Raw genomic sequence first — 16,096 nt, forward strand, 5'->3', positions numbered from 1 at the left:
TTAGTGAAGAATAGAATTTTGTATTTGGATAATAATATTTATTCTGATATTTTTTCTCATAATAATATTTATTATGTAATTATCTGTTTTTCAGTAGGATTTTCACAATTTCGAGTAACATTTACCTCATCAAATTATAGAATCTGGCTGCCTTGACTTTGTCAAGGTTGAGTACTATTTATATGAAATCTGGACGAGAATCAGTAAAAAATAAATTCTCTTATAATATATATAATTTTTTCTTGACAATTTCAAGGGTGAAATTATTATTATTATTATTATTATTATTATTATTATTATTATTGTTATTATTATTATCAATATTATTATCATGTAAGATTTTCTGTTTTTTTAAAACATTTTTTTGAGTCACATTTACCCCATCAAAATATAATAATCTAACTAATTTTTGTTATTTTGAGTAACATTTACCTGAAATCTGAACGAAAATCAGTAAAAAAATAAATTTTGTCTTCACTTTATCAAGGATAATGTATTTTATTTCCCCTGATTAAGAATCAGGATTGAAAATCAATCATTAACGTGAAGATCTATGATCTTGCATACAGATTCAAATTTGAAATTGCGTATCTCAAATCATGCAAGTGTCCGGATTGGTCAGTAAGTTTGAAAGGCATCCTTGATAATATCGGATTATGACGTCGCAAATAGACCGGATTAATGGTTTCTTGTGCGATCTAATATACAGGACGTACTTGAGGTGCAAATGTACATAAAATATATCCCTGCTGAACCTGACTGGCTTTTTCAAGATCAAATTGAGACTGCAATCAATTGCATCAGATATAAGATGTACTACGATCGTTGATGTTATATTTACAATTCCTGGCGAAATACGTCTGCCCGCGCTGTATGGATCATTGTTATGTCAGAGAATATCTGCCGGTGGGGCTGTTTTATTTCCATGCGTCAAGTATTTTGGGAATATTTTCATCGATAAGATCGTTGACTGGTGTTTTTAAACCAGTCTGTAGTAAATTCTGGTTTTGCAAACGTTGGTAATTGTTCTTCGGTTATATTAAACCGTATTACAATAATTGCTTAAATACGCCTTTGGATATATTAACATTTACAGCACCAAATCTTTCCTTACCTGGGTCAATCACTGCTTATGCGATATTTTCGTTAACACGATCAAGATCTGATGTAACCTGATTTAAATGTTTTATTGTTCAATGTTTTATTTCTTCAGAATTAGAATTATACTAGAAAATAAATTTCGTAAATTACCGGGTGCATGTGTGTGTTCATATTTAAGCTCTCTAGAAATTGTGTCAATACATGCTCCATCGAGACATACTTCTCCAGTTCCTGGTTTAAAATCATACAATTTTCATTCTAATGCATGAGGAATCTTATCATATACAGTAAACTAAATTTTCCCTCTTATGTCATGTGTAACCTGTCTCCATAGGCTCTTTCGATATTCTGGATTCTTTAAGAATATTTTCTTGTCTATGATAAAATCCGCGAGTTTTGGTTCTAACGGTCCTTGATATTCTGGCGGAACCTCAGGACATCCTAATACTAATAATATATTTAATTATGCGATGGAATGCATCATTGAGTTGTTCAAGTTGATAATTAAATGTGGAATACCAACAATTTGCCAATTGGGAGTTCTGTCTGGTATATATTTTATCTGCAAATACCAGTGCATTATTTCTGGTAATCCACCAAATGATTTTGATCTAAGATTTGGCCAACTATGATATACTCGTAATTGTGCTAGCGCTATTTCATTCGCTAGAATTTCAGTTGGAAAATCTACGCTGATCTCAGGATTTGTTGAGCTTGCTGATATCATTGCTATTTTTTGACGGAGTTGTATTCACAACAATTTGTTGTAGTAATTCGTTTCATGTCATTATTATTATTATTATTATTATTATTATTATTATTATTATTATTATTATTATTATTATTTAAATCAGACTTAGATTCTGATACAGTCATTTCTTCTTTGTAAATTTTAATCATTTCTCTGAACTCAGCATCTGATATTATTCCAACATTAAGACTTCATGATATCAACGAAGTTCATTTGGAGTAGGCATGCGTCGCTTTGTGTAATTTTATTGTAAGTTCATGCAATTTTGTATTTGTACATGTACATACTTTTTTTGGCGATGATATTAAGAATATTAACAATAGTTGTTGCAGCTGAAACACAAATTGTTATAATTGCTGGTGATGTTATTGTTATTGTTGATAGCAATACGCCGTTCCAGCCATAACAGTCGACGTCGAATACACAATTATGTCAACGACAACTACACGTCTGCTATATTTGTTTACTTTAACTGTATACTCGTCAACAATACTTTTCAGTTTGGTTTGCCACTCACATACTTGATTGCAGCTGTAACGTTGAACGTCGATTGGGGAATTCATTATATTTTAATTACGAAGCAATCAGTTGAGGTGTTTCAGTTACAAATTTCAGACACCACCAGTAAGACGCTGTAGTTAATTTTTATTAGATGATTCCAGCATAAATGTTTCATCGTCTCCTTTATTTAACACTATAGTCACGGTTCCAGAAAAAAAAAAAAAATATCGGTTGAATGACGCCAGGGTTACGTGTTAAATATATTAAATTTTGCACCGCTGAACACTGACAGCCTATACACACCAGTGACTTCCGCGGTATGTTTGATAGCGTTATTTTGCTGTGACCATGTTGATGATCATGATGATACTGTGTATACCACCTAGATGATCTGCTTGTGAGGAATTTTAATCAGGTTAATCTTTTTTAAAACTATCAGGAATTTCACTGTGAGTATCTTCTAGTTTTTTTCTAATATCAACGATATTATTCTGCGCTATTGTGATTAGCTCTGAAAATGATTACGATATCTGATAACACCTAATCGTTTCAATGTCTGACATAGCTGTTTTAATATCGCCGAGTTTTGTGTTAATTTCTGAGACTTTAATACCGGTAACTACTGGTTTCCCAAAGAGATCATTAACGTTTCCATTTATTCTTTTGCGAAAATGTATAAATATGTTCACATGAGTAGTGTAATTAGATTTAAATGTGAGCATTTCATTATTAATTGAAACTAATGAGTTCATCATTGGGAGGTTTCTACTGTCGATGTATTTCTTTGTTACAGCATCATTGTCTGATTCTGGTTTTCCAAGTTCAGTACAGTAATTTACTGTTAGCCATATTGAGAGAACCAGTCATTGTATCACCGGTGGATCGTAAACGATTAGCAACACTTTTTATAATATCATTTGTGATAGTTGCGATTGATACATTTGAGTCTCTGATTCTACCGCCGTCAGTAATTGCTGCAATGTTGTGTGTGGTAGCACTGAGAACTCTACCAGCTATGTCGACCCACTTAATGTTACTCGTCTTTAAAACACCGCATTTATCCTGAAACATACCAATTTCATCCCGGTCAACTCCAGAGGGGTTCATAAGATCAGCAAGATTATTTACAGTCGCGTAATTCGACAAAGCAATATCATCTTCATTTCCTTTTGATAGAAGAAGATCTTCCGTAAATATTAACCATTATATGTTTAGTAATTATATAAAAACTGAACTCGTGTACGTATGTGCAACTTTATGACTTGAATCGGAAGATTTTAACACAACGTCGAGTAGAGAAATTACTTCAAGGCTACATATTGGCGGATCGCTTATTGTCTTTATTGGTAATGCCGAATACCAGACGGGAGTATTTTTTACAGCGATTCTATAGTTATTGACATATTTTAGAAATTCTTTTGTTGGTGCCAGTCCATACGAATCGAAATAAAACAATTCACATGGATCAATTGCGTATGCAACCCAATGAGTACATGTACGAGATCTTTTATTGAGATTAATGATACCGGTTTCAACAAGGTTTGGTTGTCTTGGTAATTCATCACGCAAAAAACACCTCTGAAGTGTTTGATATTAATTTATTTTAACAACGTCAATTAAATCAACATTTTTCATAGGAAGATGTTTTACGTCTAATGAAGTGTTCTTGGAAGTGTCAGAGCTTTTCCGTACCAGTGAGGGGTTCTTGGTAATCTTAGGCCCCTTCTCTTGTTTTTTGAAGTATTTTTTCCTTTTCCTGTCGCTTTCTTTAATGTCATTCCAGCAGCAGTTCCTACAGCACCAAATGCAGCTGCTTTTGCAACTGCTGGGGCTGAAGCGGCTATTAACTCTGGTATAGCTGGAAGAAGTGAAAATATACCACCCGTCTTGACTGCGTATTTAATAGCACCGGCAGAAAGATTAAGTTAAACACCGGTATTTCATTGTTTGGAGTTATTGAATTGCTTCAGTTGACGTTCTGACAATGATAGTTTATTTTGACCACCTGTGATCCGATCTCTTTTTAGTGATATTTTCATTCAACAGTTTTTTGCTGATACTAATTGTAGCTTTTTAATCCGACCCTTTGTCAGACTGACACTAACATGGTGATATGTCATTTTAATATCATGAGCGATGTAATTACACGTTTTCTACTGGGGCGTCAGTGACTCTCATTCGTCCACTAATACCTTCAAGCACCATCACTTTATCTGAAAGTATGACAGTTATTGCTCTATAAGTAGCAAAAGCTCATATTACCACACGAGCTCGAAAGTGTATATAAACGACAGATAGTCTGACTAAATTCAAATGTTCCAGAGAAAAGTAATAAAATGGATACAGCGTTCTAAAATCTTGCTGTGATATTTGCAGACCAGAATCAACATTTTGCTCACGTCCCATGAATGTCATCAAACGATGATATGCACGTGCAACATGATTATTCTCAAAGTTCAGTATTATGTTCTCAGCTGGTTCTTGATGCCCGTTTATCCTTTATGAAACTTCACTAACTCCATGTTTGTCAAATATCATTGGACAACATGTTTGTGAGTTTACTCGTGTTACATCTTGAAAACAACAAATATATGTCTTGGTGCTGAAACACCTTGCTGTGATGCTATTTTCCATGTAAATAAACCATTAATATTACTTTGCATACTATATGTGGTCAACCACGATAATGTTAATCTGCCACATTGACTCATAAAAGAGAGCAACCGTTCTCCTTCGTCGATTGATGGAGTCATTACTGGCATCCATAACGAAAGTTTTGTCAGTAATACTTTACCAGCATGTATGTATGTATGTATATATGTATGTATGTATGAATGTATGTTATGTATGTATGTATGTATGAATGTATGAATGTATGTCTGTCTGTCTGTCTGTCTGTATGTATGTATGTATGTATGTATGTATGTATGTATGCATGTATATATGTGTGTGCGTGTGCGTGTGTGTGTTTCCTGTGATGACTTGCTTACGTCGATCAAATATATGCCTTCATCGTAATTTGAACTAAATAAGATTATTCTTAAAATGTGTTAAAATATATTTTGCAAAACACAAAATTGATACTGCTGATTGCGGGACTTTTGCCCAGTTTAGGAGGTGAGAAATTCTTTCACGTTTTGAAGCTATTCAGTTCCGGATGTAATGAATTCAGGCAAGAGTTAAACACCAGTTCGATTAAAAGTTATGAACATGAAAACTGGAAAAATAAAAATATGAAATAGGTTATTTCGAGAGATATAAATAGGTACCCGCTGTCAAAAGGAAGCAAAGGAAAACGAAAAGAAAACAAATTGTTCCGCGATTGAATTTCGTGTCCAGGATCAGCTATGTATTTGGTTAATGAATGTTACTTGAGTGAAATTCGTACCCGTAAAACGTTGCATCATATTTAAAAAACGTCATATGACAAAAGAGGAACGTGCGTTCACTGAACAGTGTTCTTACAGATACAGACAATCTTAAAACAAAACTAACACTGCTTTTGAGATAAAGGAAACAGAAGTCATTCATTGTCGTAGATTATAAGGTAAATGAACGCAATAAATAAAGTGGAAAATAAAATGGGATACTTTAAGGTGACAGTCATTTCGTCCGACCATCATGTATGGAAAAATTAATTCAAAGATGTAGTTGTGTTTGCTATTTACAGATGAACATTTTCTATCTCTGATGCAGGACCAGTGAATGCAAAATCGAAAGCAACATGTTCATGCATAATATTGATAGTCTTAATCTATAATCCGTTTAATTGCAATAGTTCATAATAATTGTTTGATCACCACTGCAATTTCAGATCCTCGATATTTAAGGACGAGGTAGAAAGAAGGTGGTGTAAACATTCATATGCAAATGCATTTACGATGACTTCAATATTAAATTAACTGGTACAGAAATTTGAAACAAGAAGGTTTGCTTGCATGTGTACAGTTTGCACACACAGTTATATATATATATATATATATATATATATATATATATATATATATATATATATATATATATATATATATATATATATATAACGTACAGTAAATAATCATTTAGAATAGTATTCTTCCTTTCAGCGGTGTACCACACAAGCAGTCAACCATCAATCACAGAAGCTACAACACTAACGAGTATCGTATACAAAGCTGAGATAAGTGGGACAACGTCACTGACCTACCATGGCAACGGAAGTTTAAATTGTACGTCAAATGCACAACACGTCAGTTACACATGGATATTTAATGAGGTAAGAACTTTAAGCAAAAAGAGAAAATGCTGAGCACCAAGACTTGATCATTAATGCTAAAGTCATAATACTAAAAAAATGAAGATTCCTGCATTGATTGTCACCGCGTCTCGTACGCAAGATTGAGTATGTGATTCCGGCTGCCGGTAGATGCGTGCGTGCATGTACGAGTAGTGCCGACTAACTCCTTCACCTTTCAAGCATTCAACTCATGGGATACCTTAGGTGTAGTCCGTAGATGTGGTAACGATTTTAAAATTGAATGCAGCCCCCGTAGGAGGGAGATGATGGCATTTTTAAATAGCCAGTCACAAAATACGTAAACAATTAATAAAATATGTTTGAGAACAGGCTTGCATAATTACTGACCTACATTTCGACACATGGTACATGTTAGATATGGATTTTCATGCGATACCTTGGTTATGTACACAGTTATACTCCTTTCGGTGCAACTTAGAAAGCATTGGGGCTACACTCGCTGTTTGTACGTCTCTGTCTTTATCTCTGTCTGTCTCTCTTTCTTTCTCTCTCTCTCTCTCTCTCTCTCTCTCTCTCTCTCTCTATATATATATATATATATATATATGCTGAAATTTGTAACTTTATAAGCATTTTGTTTAATGAATACGTCTGAATTAATATTTATGACTACCCTTAAGGCTAGGAGTTTTACAAATTGCTTGAGAAAAGGCAGGCAATTGTTGTTATCCTTTTTCAGTATCTAAAGTTGACATAGTTATTTTCAACACACTGTCTTATATAACTGAAACGAAGGTAAATGCCTTATGATATATCATTAATCCTTAAAGGAGGTGGAGGAGGAAACTAAAACAATTGTTGTCAGATATTTATAATGTGTTGGTGTAAATTAATAGATGTAGCCTAGTTAAATTTTCAAGTAATTTAGTCATACATGCCCAACAATTGTAGCACTGAGGATGCAAACGCTGAATTGCAATTTAACTGAGGTAACTCTGGTTTATGCAATCTGCATAATTAAAAATATTAACCTGAGGTCATGCAGAGAACTATATTATTTTGTGACGGTGAGGAGTTTCCCAGTCGTACGTTAACATCTAGCATTCGAAGTTGTATCATGTTGTGACCAGTTTCAGCTGAATTTTATTTTCTTCAAATTATTGAATTCACGTGATTGTTTTCTATGGAAATACAAAAGTGCTCTGACAAAATTCTTGTATAAAGAAATTCTTTAGAATTTATACTGAATTCAAACCTGGAATAATATTTCTGTGTTTCAACAAGTGAGTGTTGACACATCAGCACTTCGCAGGCCATAACAAACACGTCATCGCATTCAATTTTGGATCTCTTTTGGACTTGAACTTAGTTTTATTCAGGACGTTTTATTTCTAGGACTTGTGACTTTAATTTTTGGATTCATTTATGATTTAATTCGCAATAGCGTAAGATCTTTTTCTCATTTTGTACTTTATATTCCAGGGAAATAAATTATTTGTTAAATTATAGAAAATTTGTTTTCTTCATTTGTTTCTGTTACGTACTTTAAGAGCACACCGTTGTAACTATATATATACATACATACATATATATATATATATATATATATATATATATATATATATATATATATATATATATATATATATATATAAGGCCGATGAAGTACAAATAGCTGTGCTCAGACCTAATTGATAAGGACTCAGTTATTTAAATTACTCATTGGAATTACACATTTCTTATTGATGTTTGGAATGAAAACACTGCCTTGGGGCTATTGACGACTCATTGAACTATCGTTTGGATATTATTATTGTGATACATGAACTCATTCAAGCTTCCAGGAACTTATTTGGAACAGTTTATAATTTTGGACTTGTGATATGACATTTAGTATTGCTTAGGGCTTAATTCACAATATTGTACGTTCCTCTTAAATTATTTTTTTGATTTTATCCAATTTATTGGTTTCACTTCCTTCCCATTTCATAATTTAAGGTCTTAGAATCGTATCAACACACCCGATGATTTATGCGGAAATCAAGTTTGTTTATAGCAATGAAGGAATTTGAAAGTGTTGTGCCGTATATAGATATATATATATTTTTTTTTTTCTTCTTCAAAATGCTACTGTTAGTAATTGTCATTTAGTTCATGACCATAATTTATACTTGTTTTCTAACCTTGTATCATGCAATTTACAGGTGAGGTCGCGTTAAGTGTGTAATGCGTGACACTATTCTCAGTTATAAAAATCCAAGATCAGTGTACTGGAGTTCAGGTAAAGAACTCCATATCCAAATAGGTCACGGGTGACAAGAATGAATTTCACGGGTGCTTCTGAGAACGGCTCTTGTCCGGCGTTTTGATTAGACAATCTGACTCAGTTGTTTTTCTGACATTTCGAAATAACAAAACGATTTATTTTGTAAATAAAACTAGTATTGTGCTTCTTCTGTTGCGTATTAACTGATACATAGCTTTGTACGCAGCGTTCTTACGAGCTAGCGAACTTGGAATATTTACATTGAGTAGGTTGATTTGTCTACTGAAATTATTATCGTTTTTTGGAATTGCAGCAGAGACAAGATACATTGAAAGGCTAGGAAATGTTTATTGCTGACGGAAATATTACGAAGCATTGAATGACATTTTGGATATATTTCTAACAGAGTCAAAGGACATTTTAGATTTCGAAACATAGTGACTTTTACGTAGCGTTCGCACATAAGCACATGACTGTTATAATTCAGAATATCTTTAGAATATATTTGTAGTAGTTGTAATGGATAGAACCTTCAGGATTTAATGAATTCATTAACCGATATAAGTTTGTTTTATATATTTCTTTCGCTTTATATCTTAGGGATAGAAATGTATATATCTGAATCATACAGGCCGTCTTGGTTGACACTTTTTCTTTGCTACGTAGATTAAGTCCCTACGTCGTAATAATATATATAATCCGTATTTGTAATCTGTACTTTAATGGCTGATACGTGATGCGACATGTTGCAAAGAGTGGAAGGTAAATGCGGAAGGCCCGTCCTATTGAAAGACCTATATTTGGAATGAGGAGGGGAAGAAAGATAGGAGAAGAAGATGAAGTAGATGAATGATGCTGATTCATCATCATCATCATCATCACCATCATCACCATCGTCGTCGTGGTCGTCATCATCATCTTCTTCTACTTCTTCTTCTTCCTATTATTATTATTATTATTATTATTATAGGGTACATTCCTTTCTGAACGTGATAATATTTTGCACATACATAATATGACGGAGTCAAAGATGGGGATGTACACCTGTGTAATTTCTAAAGAGGAAGCAATAGCGGCAGCCCGAATCCAAGTCACAATTAAAGAAGGTAAGATTTACCTCTCACTCTCTCTCTCTCTCTCTCTCTCTCTCTCTCTCTCTATATATATATATATATATATATATATATATATATATATATATATATATAATATCGATAGTGTGGACCATTCTTCTGTTTTTATATTTTATTGTAATATAGGTCAGCATGACAGGTGGGGTGTTTTTAAAATCATATAATAATTGCTAGACAACCTAAAAAGAGTAAGCAGCCCCTTTCGCATACGGATATTAAAACAGTAGAAATTAAAGATAAAATTTACTATACCAATCAGACGTGAGGAGACTGTTTCACAAAAATGTAAATTATCGATCTGTTACACTATAATGAAAATAAAGGAGCACAAAGTAATAATTTGATTTATTTTTACATCATAAAAATGTCTCAGAGCTAAATGAAGCTGGAATCAAAGCTAAAACAAAAATATCCTGAAATCCCAGGACTGTATTATACATGGATATGCTGTGCCTTTTGTGTTATTATTTTTATCGCGTTTAAGAAAGGTCATCTGCAACCAGTGGAAATAAAATACCTATATGTTTCGGTAGTAGTTAATGGGGGCTGTTTAGCGAAAGGGGGAAAATACATTACAGAGCCCCCTTGGGCACATTTAGCGACAAGACATTTTAGCACATCCTGGGCACGTTTAGCGACAAGGGGTATTGAACATAGGGAATACTGGGCCTATATGGCAGCAAGGGAAAGTTGGGTTGTTGTATAGGGTAGCTGGTAGCGGGTCGCTGGTAAGTTCAGCTAGTTTAGCGGGTAGCTGGTGGCGGCTAAGTTCAGCTAGTTCATAAACTATACCAATAAAACAACGCTTGGCGGGGCGGGACTGATGGGATATAGACACAGACGTATAGAATATATACAACACCTAATCTGTGGGCCCCGAACGGCCGAGTGGTCTAAAGCGCTCACCGTTACGGATCATTGTCATCTCACCTCTGTCTGCCTGGGTTCGAGTCTCGGGCTCGGCCAATGTGGGTATGTGAGAAAGCTTGCCTATAGCTTCTCGATGGTCGGTGATTCTTCCTGGGGTTTTCCCGGGTTCTTCCTCCACCATTTATGCTGGCCGCCATGTATAGCCTATCTTGTGTTGAAAACTCTACAACAATAACAACGATAACAACAACACCTAATCTATAAAATCAACTAAAAAGCGTTTTTAGGCAAAGAGAATTAATATCTTTTCGAGACATATTAGTAGCCCTGAAAAGGGACTTTGGTTTAATTTCCTTTTTTTCTCCACCAATTTCTTATTCTTTCTCATAATTTCTTAACAAACCCAACATATAATATCCAAACACGGGAAGAGGAGACTCCCTCACCCAAATATACATCCATACACGGGAAGGGGCACAAAAAACCCCAAATATACAATCCACATACGGGAAGGAGCAAAAAACAAAACAAAACCACAACTAAACTATCAACAAACGGGAAGAGGAAGAAAAAAAAAACAAATATACTATCCACACAAACGCATACGAACTCATTCAAACACACACTCAAATATCCACACACGGGAAGCAGAGAAACAAAAACCAAATATCTTATCCACACAAACGTACGCGAAATTAAACGAACACAAACTCTTCTATCCACACACGGGAATAGAAGAAAAAACAGCACTCAAATATAATATCCACACAAACGTACGCGAACGTGTACAAACACACACACCCTACTATCCACGCACGGGAAGAAGAAAAACAAACCCCCAATATACTATCCACACACGGAAGAGGAAAAAATGAACCCAAACATACTATCCAAACAAACGTACGCGAACTCATACAAACACACACTCTACTATCAACACAATGGAACAGAAAAATAACCCAAATATACTATCCATACACGAGAAGAGGAGAAAAAACAGACCCCAAATATGCTATCCACACAAACGTACGCGAACAAATACTGTCACGTGTTTAGGCTCGAATAAACAGTAGCACAAGAAAGAGTGAAAACAACAAGCTTCGAAAAAATACAATAATTTATTTCCGTGGAAAATTTCTATAAAAGTGAGAAGAATTATGAACTTACGGTTCCATTATAATCAAATCCAAAAATAATCCAAGAATTATCCAAGAATAAATTTTTGTAAGTCCTACTAACAAAAGGTTCTACTGATTTCAATTTCGAATCCCGTCCAAGAATCCAAGATGGAAAACGATGACATATGCTGCAATCTGTAATGTTAAAGTCTACAGTTCCTTGTAGAAACAAGAATTATCACTCCGGTTTTGGAAATCAAAATAAATTTCTTATAGGAAATGTCTTTGATTAAGAATCTCACATGAGCACATGTATTTTCAAGAAAAATAATATAATTAATCTTTTTGAATCCACGCAATTTAAAATAACTCCAAACAGCACAACATAGAACTTCTAGTTTCACAGTCCAGCTTCTACTAATAATAATTATCTAAAATATAGGTTATATCGACTTCTAACCGTAAACAATGGGTCACGTGATCGTCCTCTCGAAGCGTATAGAAACTAGGTACTTGTTAAAAATCACGTCTTCCCAGTGTGACCCAGACGAAAACCAATCAATTTACTCTAAGAAAAATAAATTGTTTCCATCTTAAACCCTATGTCCCATCATGACATCGACAACAAATAGTGGCTGAAATCTGGAGCTGTAAGAACCGGCGCACTTTTAAGTACGGCTTTCAACTTATCAAAAGCCTCCTGACATTTTTCAGTCCAAAGGAACTTGTCCTTCTTAGTCAGTAAATTTGTCAGGGCTTCAGCAATTATAGAACAATTGGAACAAAATTTTCGATAGTATCGGGCCATATCCAAAAATAGCATCAGTTGCTTTTTATTACGATGCACGGGAAATTCAGATATAGCCTTGACTTTGACATCCATAGATTTAACTGATCCATGTTCCACGATGTGTTCTAGAAATGTTACACTAGCAGAACTCACTTTTAGATCAATCAATTGTCAAACATGCATCTGTGAGTCTGTCAAAGAATTTCCGAATTGTTGCTAAATGTTCTTTCCAGGTGTAGTTGTAGATGATGACATCATCGATGTAAGCATCAAAATTGTCTAGACCAGAGGTAATCATATTCATGAAACGTTGCAATGTACTTGGCGACCCTTTCATCCCAAACGACTTTACTTTATATTGGTAAAGTCCATCTGGAGTCACGAATACCGAAATTTCCTTTGCTCTTTCCGTTAGTGGAATCTACCAAATTCCTTTCAGAAGGTCAAATTTGGTGACATGCTTAGCATTCCCGAACTTATCAATACAGTCATCGGTTCTTGGTAATGAGAACGAATCTGTTTTTGTCACACTATTCACCTTTCTATAATCAGTACACATACGGAATGTTTTATCTGGTTTTGGAACAAGTATGCATGGTAAACTCCAGTCTCTTTTTCTGGGCTCTGTAAAATCATTCTTCAGCAAATATTCAATTTCTTTTCTGAGGTATTCCTGTTCGAGAAGTTTCATCCTGTATGGGTGGTGTTTGGCAGGTTTGGAATTTACAATTTCAACGTCATGGAAAGTTTTGTTTGTCCTTGTAGGAACATCTGGAAATATTTGCTCATATTCAAATAATAACTGTTTATGTTCATTTCTTTCTTGCTCTTGCAAATTTGAACGTTTCTGGTCCAGATCTTTCATGATGTCTGAATTCCGACGATTTGTCACTCATATATCAATATAGAATCCGATGATATTCATTCACTTAAATCTTCAATGAGTGGGACCTGTACAACTAAATTATCTGCGTAGGTTCGAGTCTCGGGCTCGGCCAATGTGGATATGTGAGAAAGCTTGCCGGTAGCTTCTCGTGGGTCGGTGGTTCTTTCCGGGATTTTCCCAGGTTCTTACACCACCATAAATACTGGCCGCCATGTATAGCCTATCTTGTGCTGAAAAATGGTGTTAAACCCTATAACAACAACAACAACAACTAAATTAATTGCATGTTTAACCTGGCTATCTCTTTCAATATACTAGTACTCCTATAATTTATTTAGATCCCAGGAGCACTAATATTATTTAAGTCATTCATTTTCTTCTTAATTTTATAAGGGCCGTAATATCTAACCTGAAGAAAAATTTGAAGAATGAGCAAGACAGACAGATCTCCATTAATACAAAAAAGTTTTGTATCCGCTATATTTCTGTCAAAAGATAATTTCACTTTTCTCTTGAATTGCTGAACGTCAGATTCAAAGATAATAGGCTGGAGAGTTCCAGACCTAAAATGTGACCCTTGACCCGATTGGATAGAGTTGGGAAGGCCAAATTGAGTAAAATGCTTTATCAACGCTTTTACTATTATTTTAGATTTTATATTGCTCAGGGGAATTGTGTTTGGAAACCTTGCTGACGCTCACATAATGGCCATCATGTATTGATTACCTGATTTGGTCTTAGGTAAGGGAGCAACACAACCTACCATAATCCTACTAAATGATTGTTCAAAGGCAGGAATAGGTTTTAGATGAGCCTTGGGAATTTTCTGATTTGAATTTTCCTCTCTTTTGACAAAATGTTCTACTGACTTCAAGTTCGAAACCCGTCGAATAATCCAAGATGGAAGAGGATGACGTATGCTGCAATATGTAGTGTTGAAGTCTACAGATCCTTGTAGAAACAAGAATTATCACTTCGGTTTTGGAAATCAAAATAAATTTCTTATCACGTGATCATCTTCTCGAAGCTTATAGAAACTAGGTACTTGTTAAAGATCACGTTTTCCCAGTGTGACCCAGACGAACACCATTCATTTTACTCAAAGACAAAAAAAAAGAAAAAAGTGTACAAAAGATAGTGTGACAAAAACAAGATGCATTTTCATTACCAAAGATCTATGACTATGTTGATAAGATCGGAAATGCCAAGTATGTCACCAAATTTGACCTTCTTAAAGGGTTTTAGCAGATTCCACTAACGGAAAGAGCAAAGGAAATTTCGGTATTCGTGACCCCAGATTGACTTTACCAATATAAATTACTGCCGTTTGGGATGAAAGGATCGCCAAGTACATTTCAACGTCTCATGAATATGATTACCTCTGGTTTAGACGATTGTGATGCTTACATCGATGATGTTATCATCTACAACGACACCTGGAAAGAACATTTAGCAACAATTCGGAAATTCTTTGACAGACTCACAGATGTATGTTTGACAATTAATTTATCTAAAAGTGAATTCTGCCTTGCTAGTGTAACATTTCTAGTACACATCGTTCCACATGGACAAGTTAAACCTATATATGCTAAGGTCAAGCTTATCTCTGAATTTCCTGTGCCTGTTAATAAAAAATAACTGATGCGATTTTTGGTTATGGCCTTATACAGCGTCACTTTCCATGGTAAGTGTAGTGTTAGTATTAGTAGCAGCAACAGCAGTAGTAGTAGTAGTAGTTGCTATTGCTGTTGCTGTTGTGGGGTTTAACGCCATTTTTCAGCACACGACAGGCTATACATGGCAGCCAGTATTAATGGTGGAGGAAGAACCAGGGGAAATTCCCCGGAAAGAACCACCGATCCACGAGAAGCTCCTGGCAAGCTTTCTCACATACCCACACTGGCTGAATATGAGACTCGAGCCGGCGCAGACAGAGGTGAGATGGCAGTGATCCGTAACGGAGAGCGCTTTAGACCACTCGGCCACTCGGGGCCCCAGTAGTAGTAGTAGTTGTAATGTCAACAGGACACATATTGTGTCTGCAAATCATTCACATCCTTTACCTCACACAATAAATATCAGCAACACCAACATTAAATTCACACAGTTAGTACGAAACCTGGGTGTTACTCTGGACAGTACTCTCTCATTGCACCAACATGTCATGAACATATGCAAGGCTGCATATCTTGAGCTGAGACGCATCAGCTCCATTCGCAAATATCTTTCAGTTGATGCCACTAAAACACTTGTGTGTTCATTAGTACTTACAAGACTTGACTATTGTAACTCAATTCTATCTTACTTTCAAGACTGGACTATTGTAACTCAATTCTGTCTGGTTCATCTCAATATTTACTCCAAAAACTTCAAAACGTTCAAAACACAGCTGCTCGGATCATGTTTAGAATACAACGATCGGAGCACACATCCCCACTGCTCT

At 35.0% G+C, this 16,096-nt stretch overlaps 1 protein-coding gene across 1 annotated transcript in view; it reads left to right on the forward strand.

Annotated features, from left to right (window-relative positions):
• Positions 1 to 16,096, forward strand: part of LOC149793821 (uncharacterized) — a 98,544-nt gene that overhangs the window by 61,699 nt on the left and 20,749 nt on the right. The window contains exons 9-10 of the mRNA XM_089966470.1: positions 6,439 to 6,608; positions 9,827 to 9,962. Coding sequence (XP_089822596.1) covers positions 6,439 to 6,608; positions 9,827 to 9,962 — 306 coding nt within the window. The remainder of the gene's footprint in view (positions 1 to 6,438; positions 6,609 to 9,826; positions 9,963 to 16,096) is intronic.

Source organism: Sinohyriopsis cumingii, chromosome 8 (genome assembly GCF_028554795.1).
Source record: "Sinohyriopsis cumingii isolate HCF-2022 chromosome 8, ASM2855479v2, whole genome shotgun sequence".
In the NCBI taxonomy this organism is placed as follows: domain Eukaryota; kingdom Metazoa; phylum Mollusca; class Bivalvia; order Unionida; family Unionidae; genus Sinohyriopsis; species Sinohyriopsis cumingii.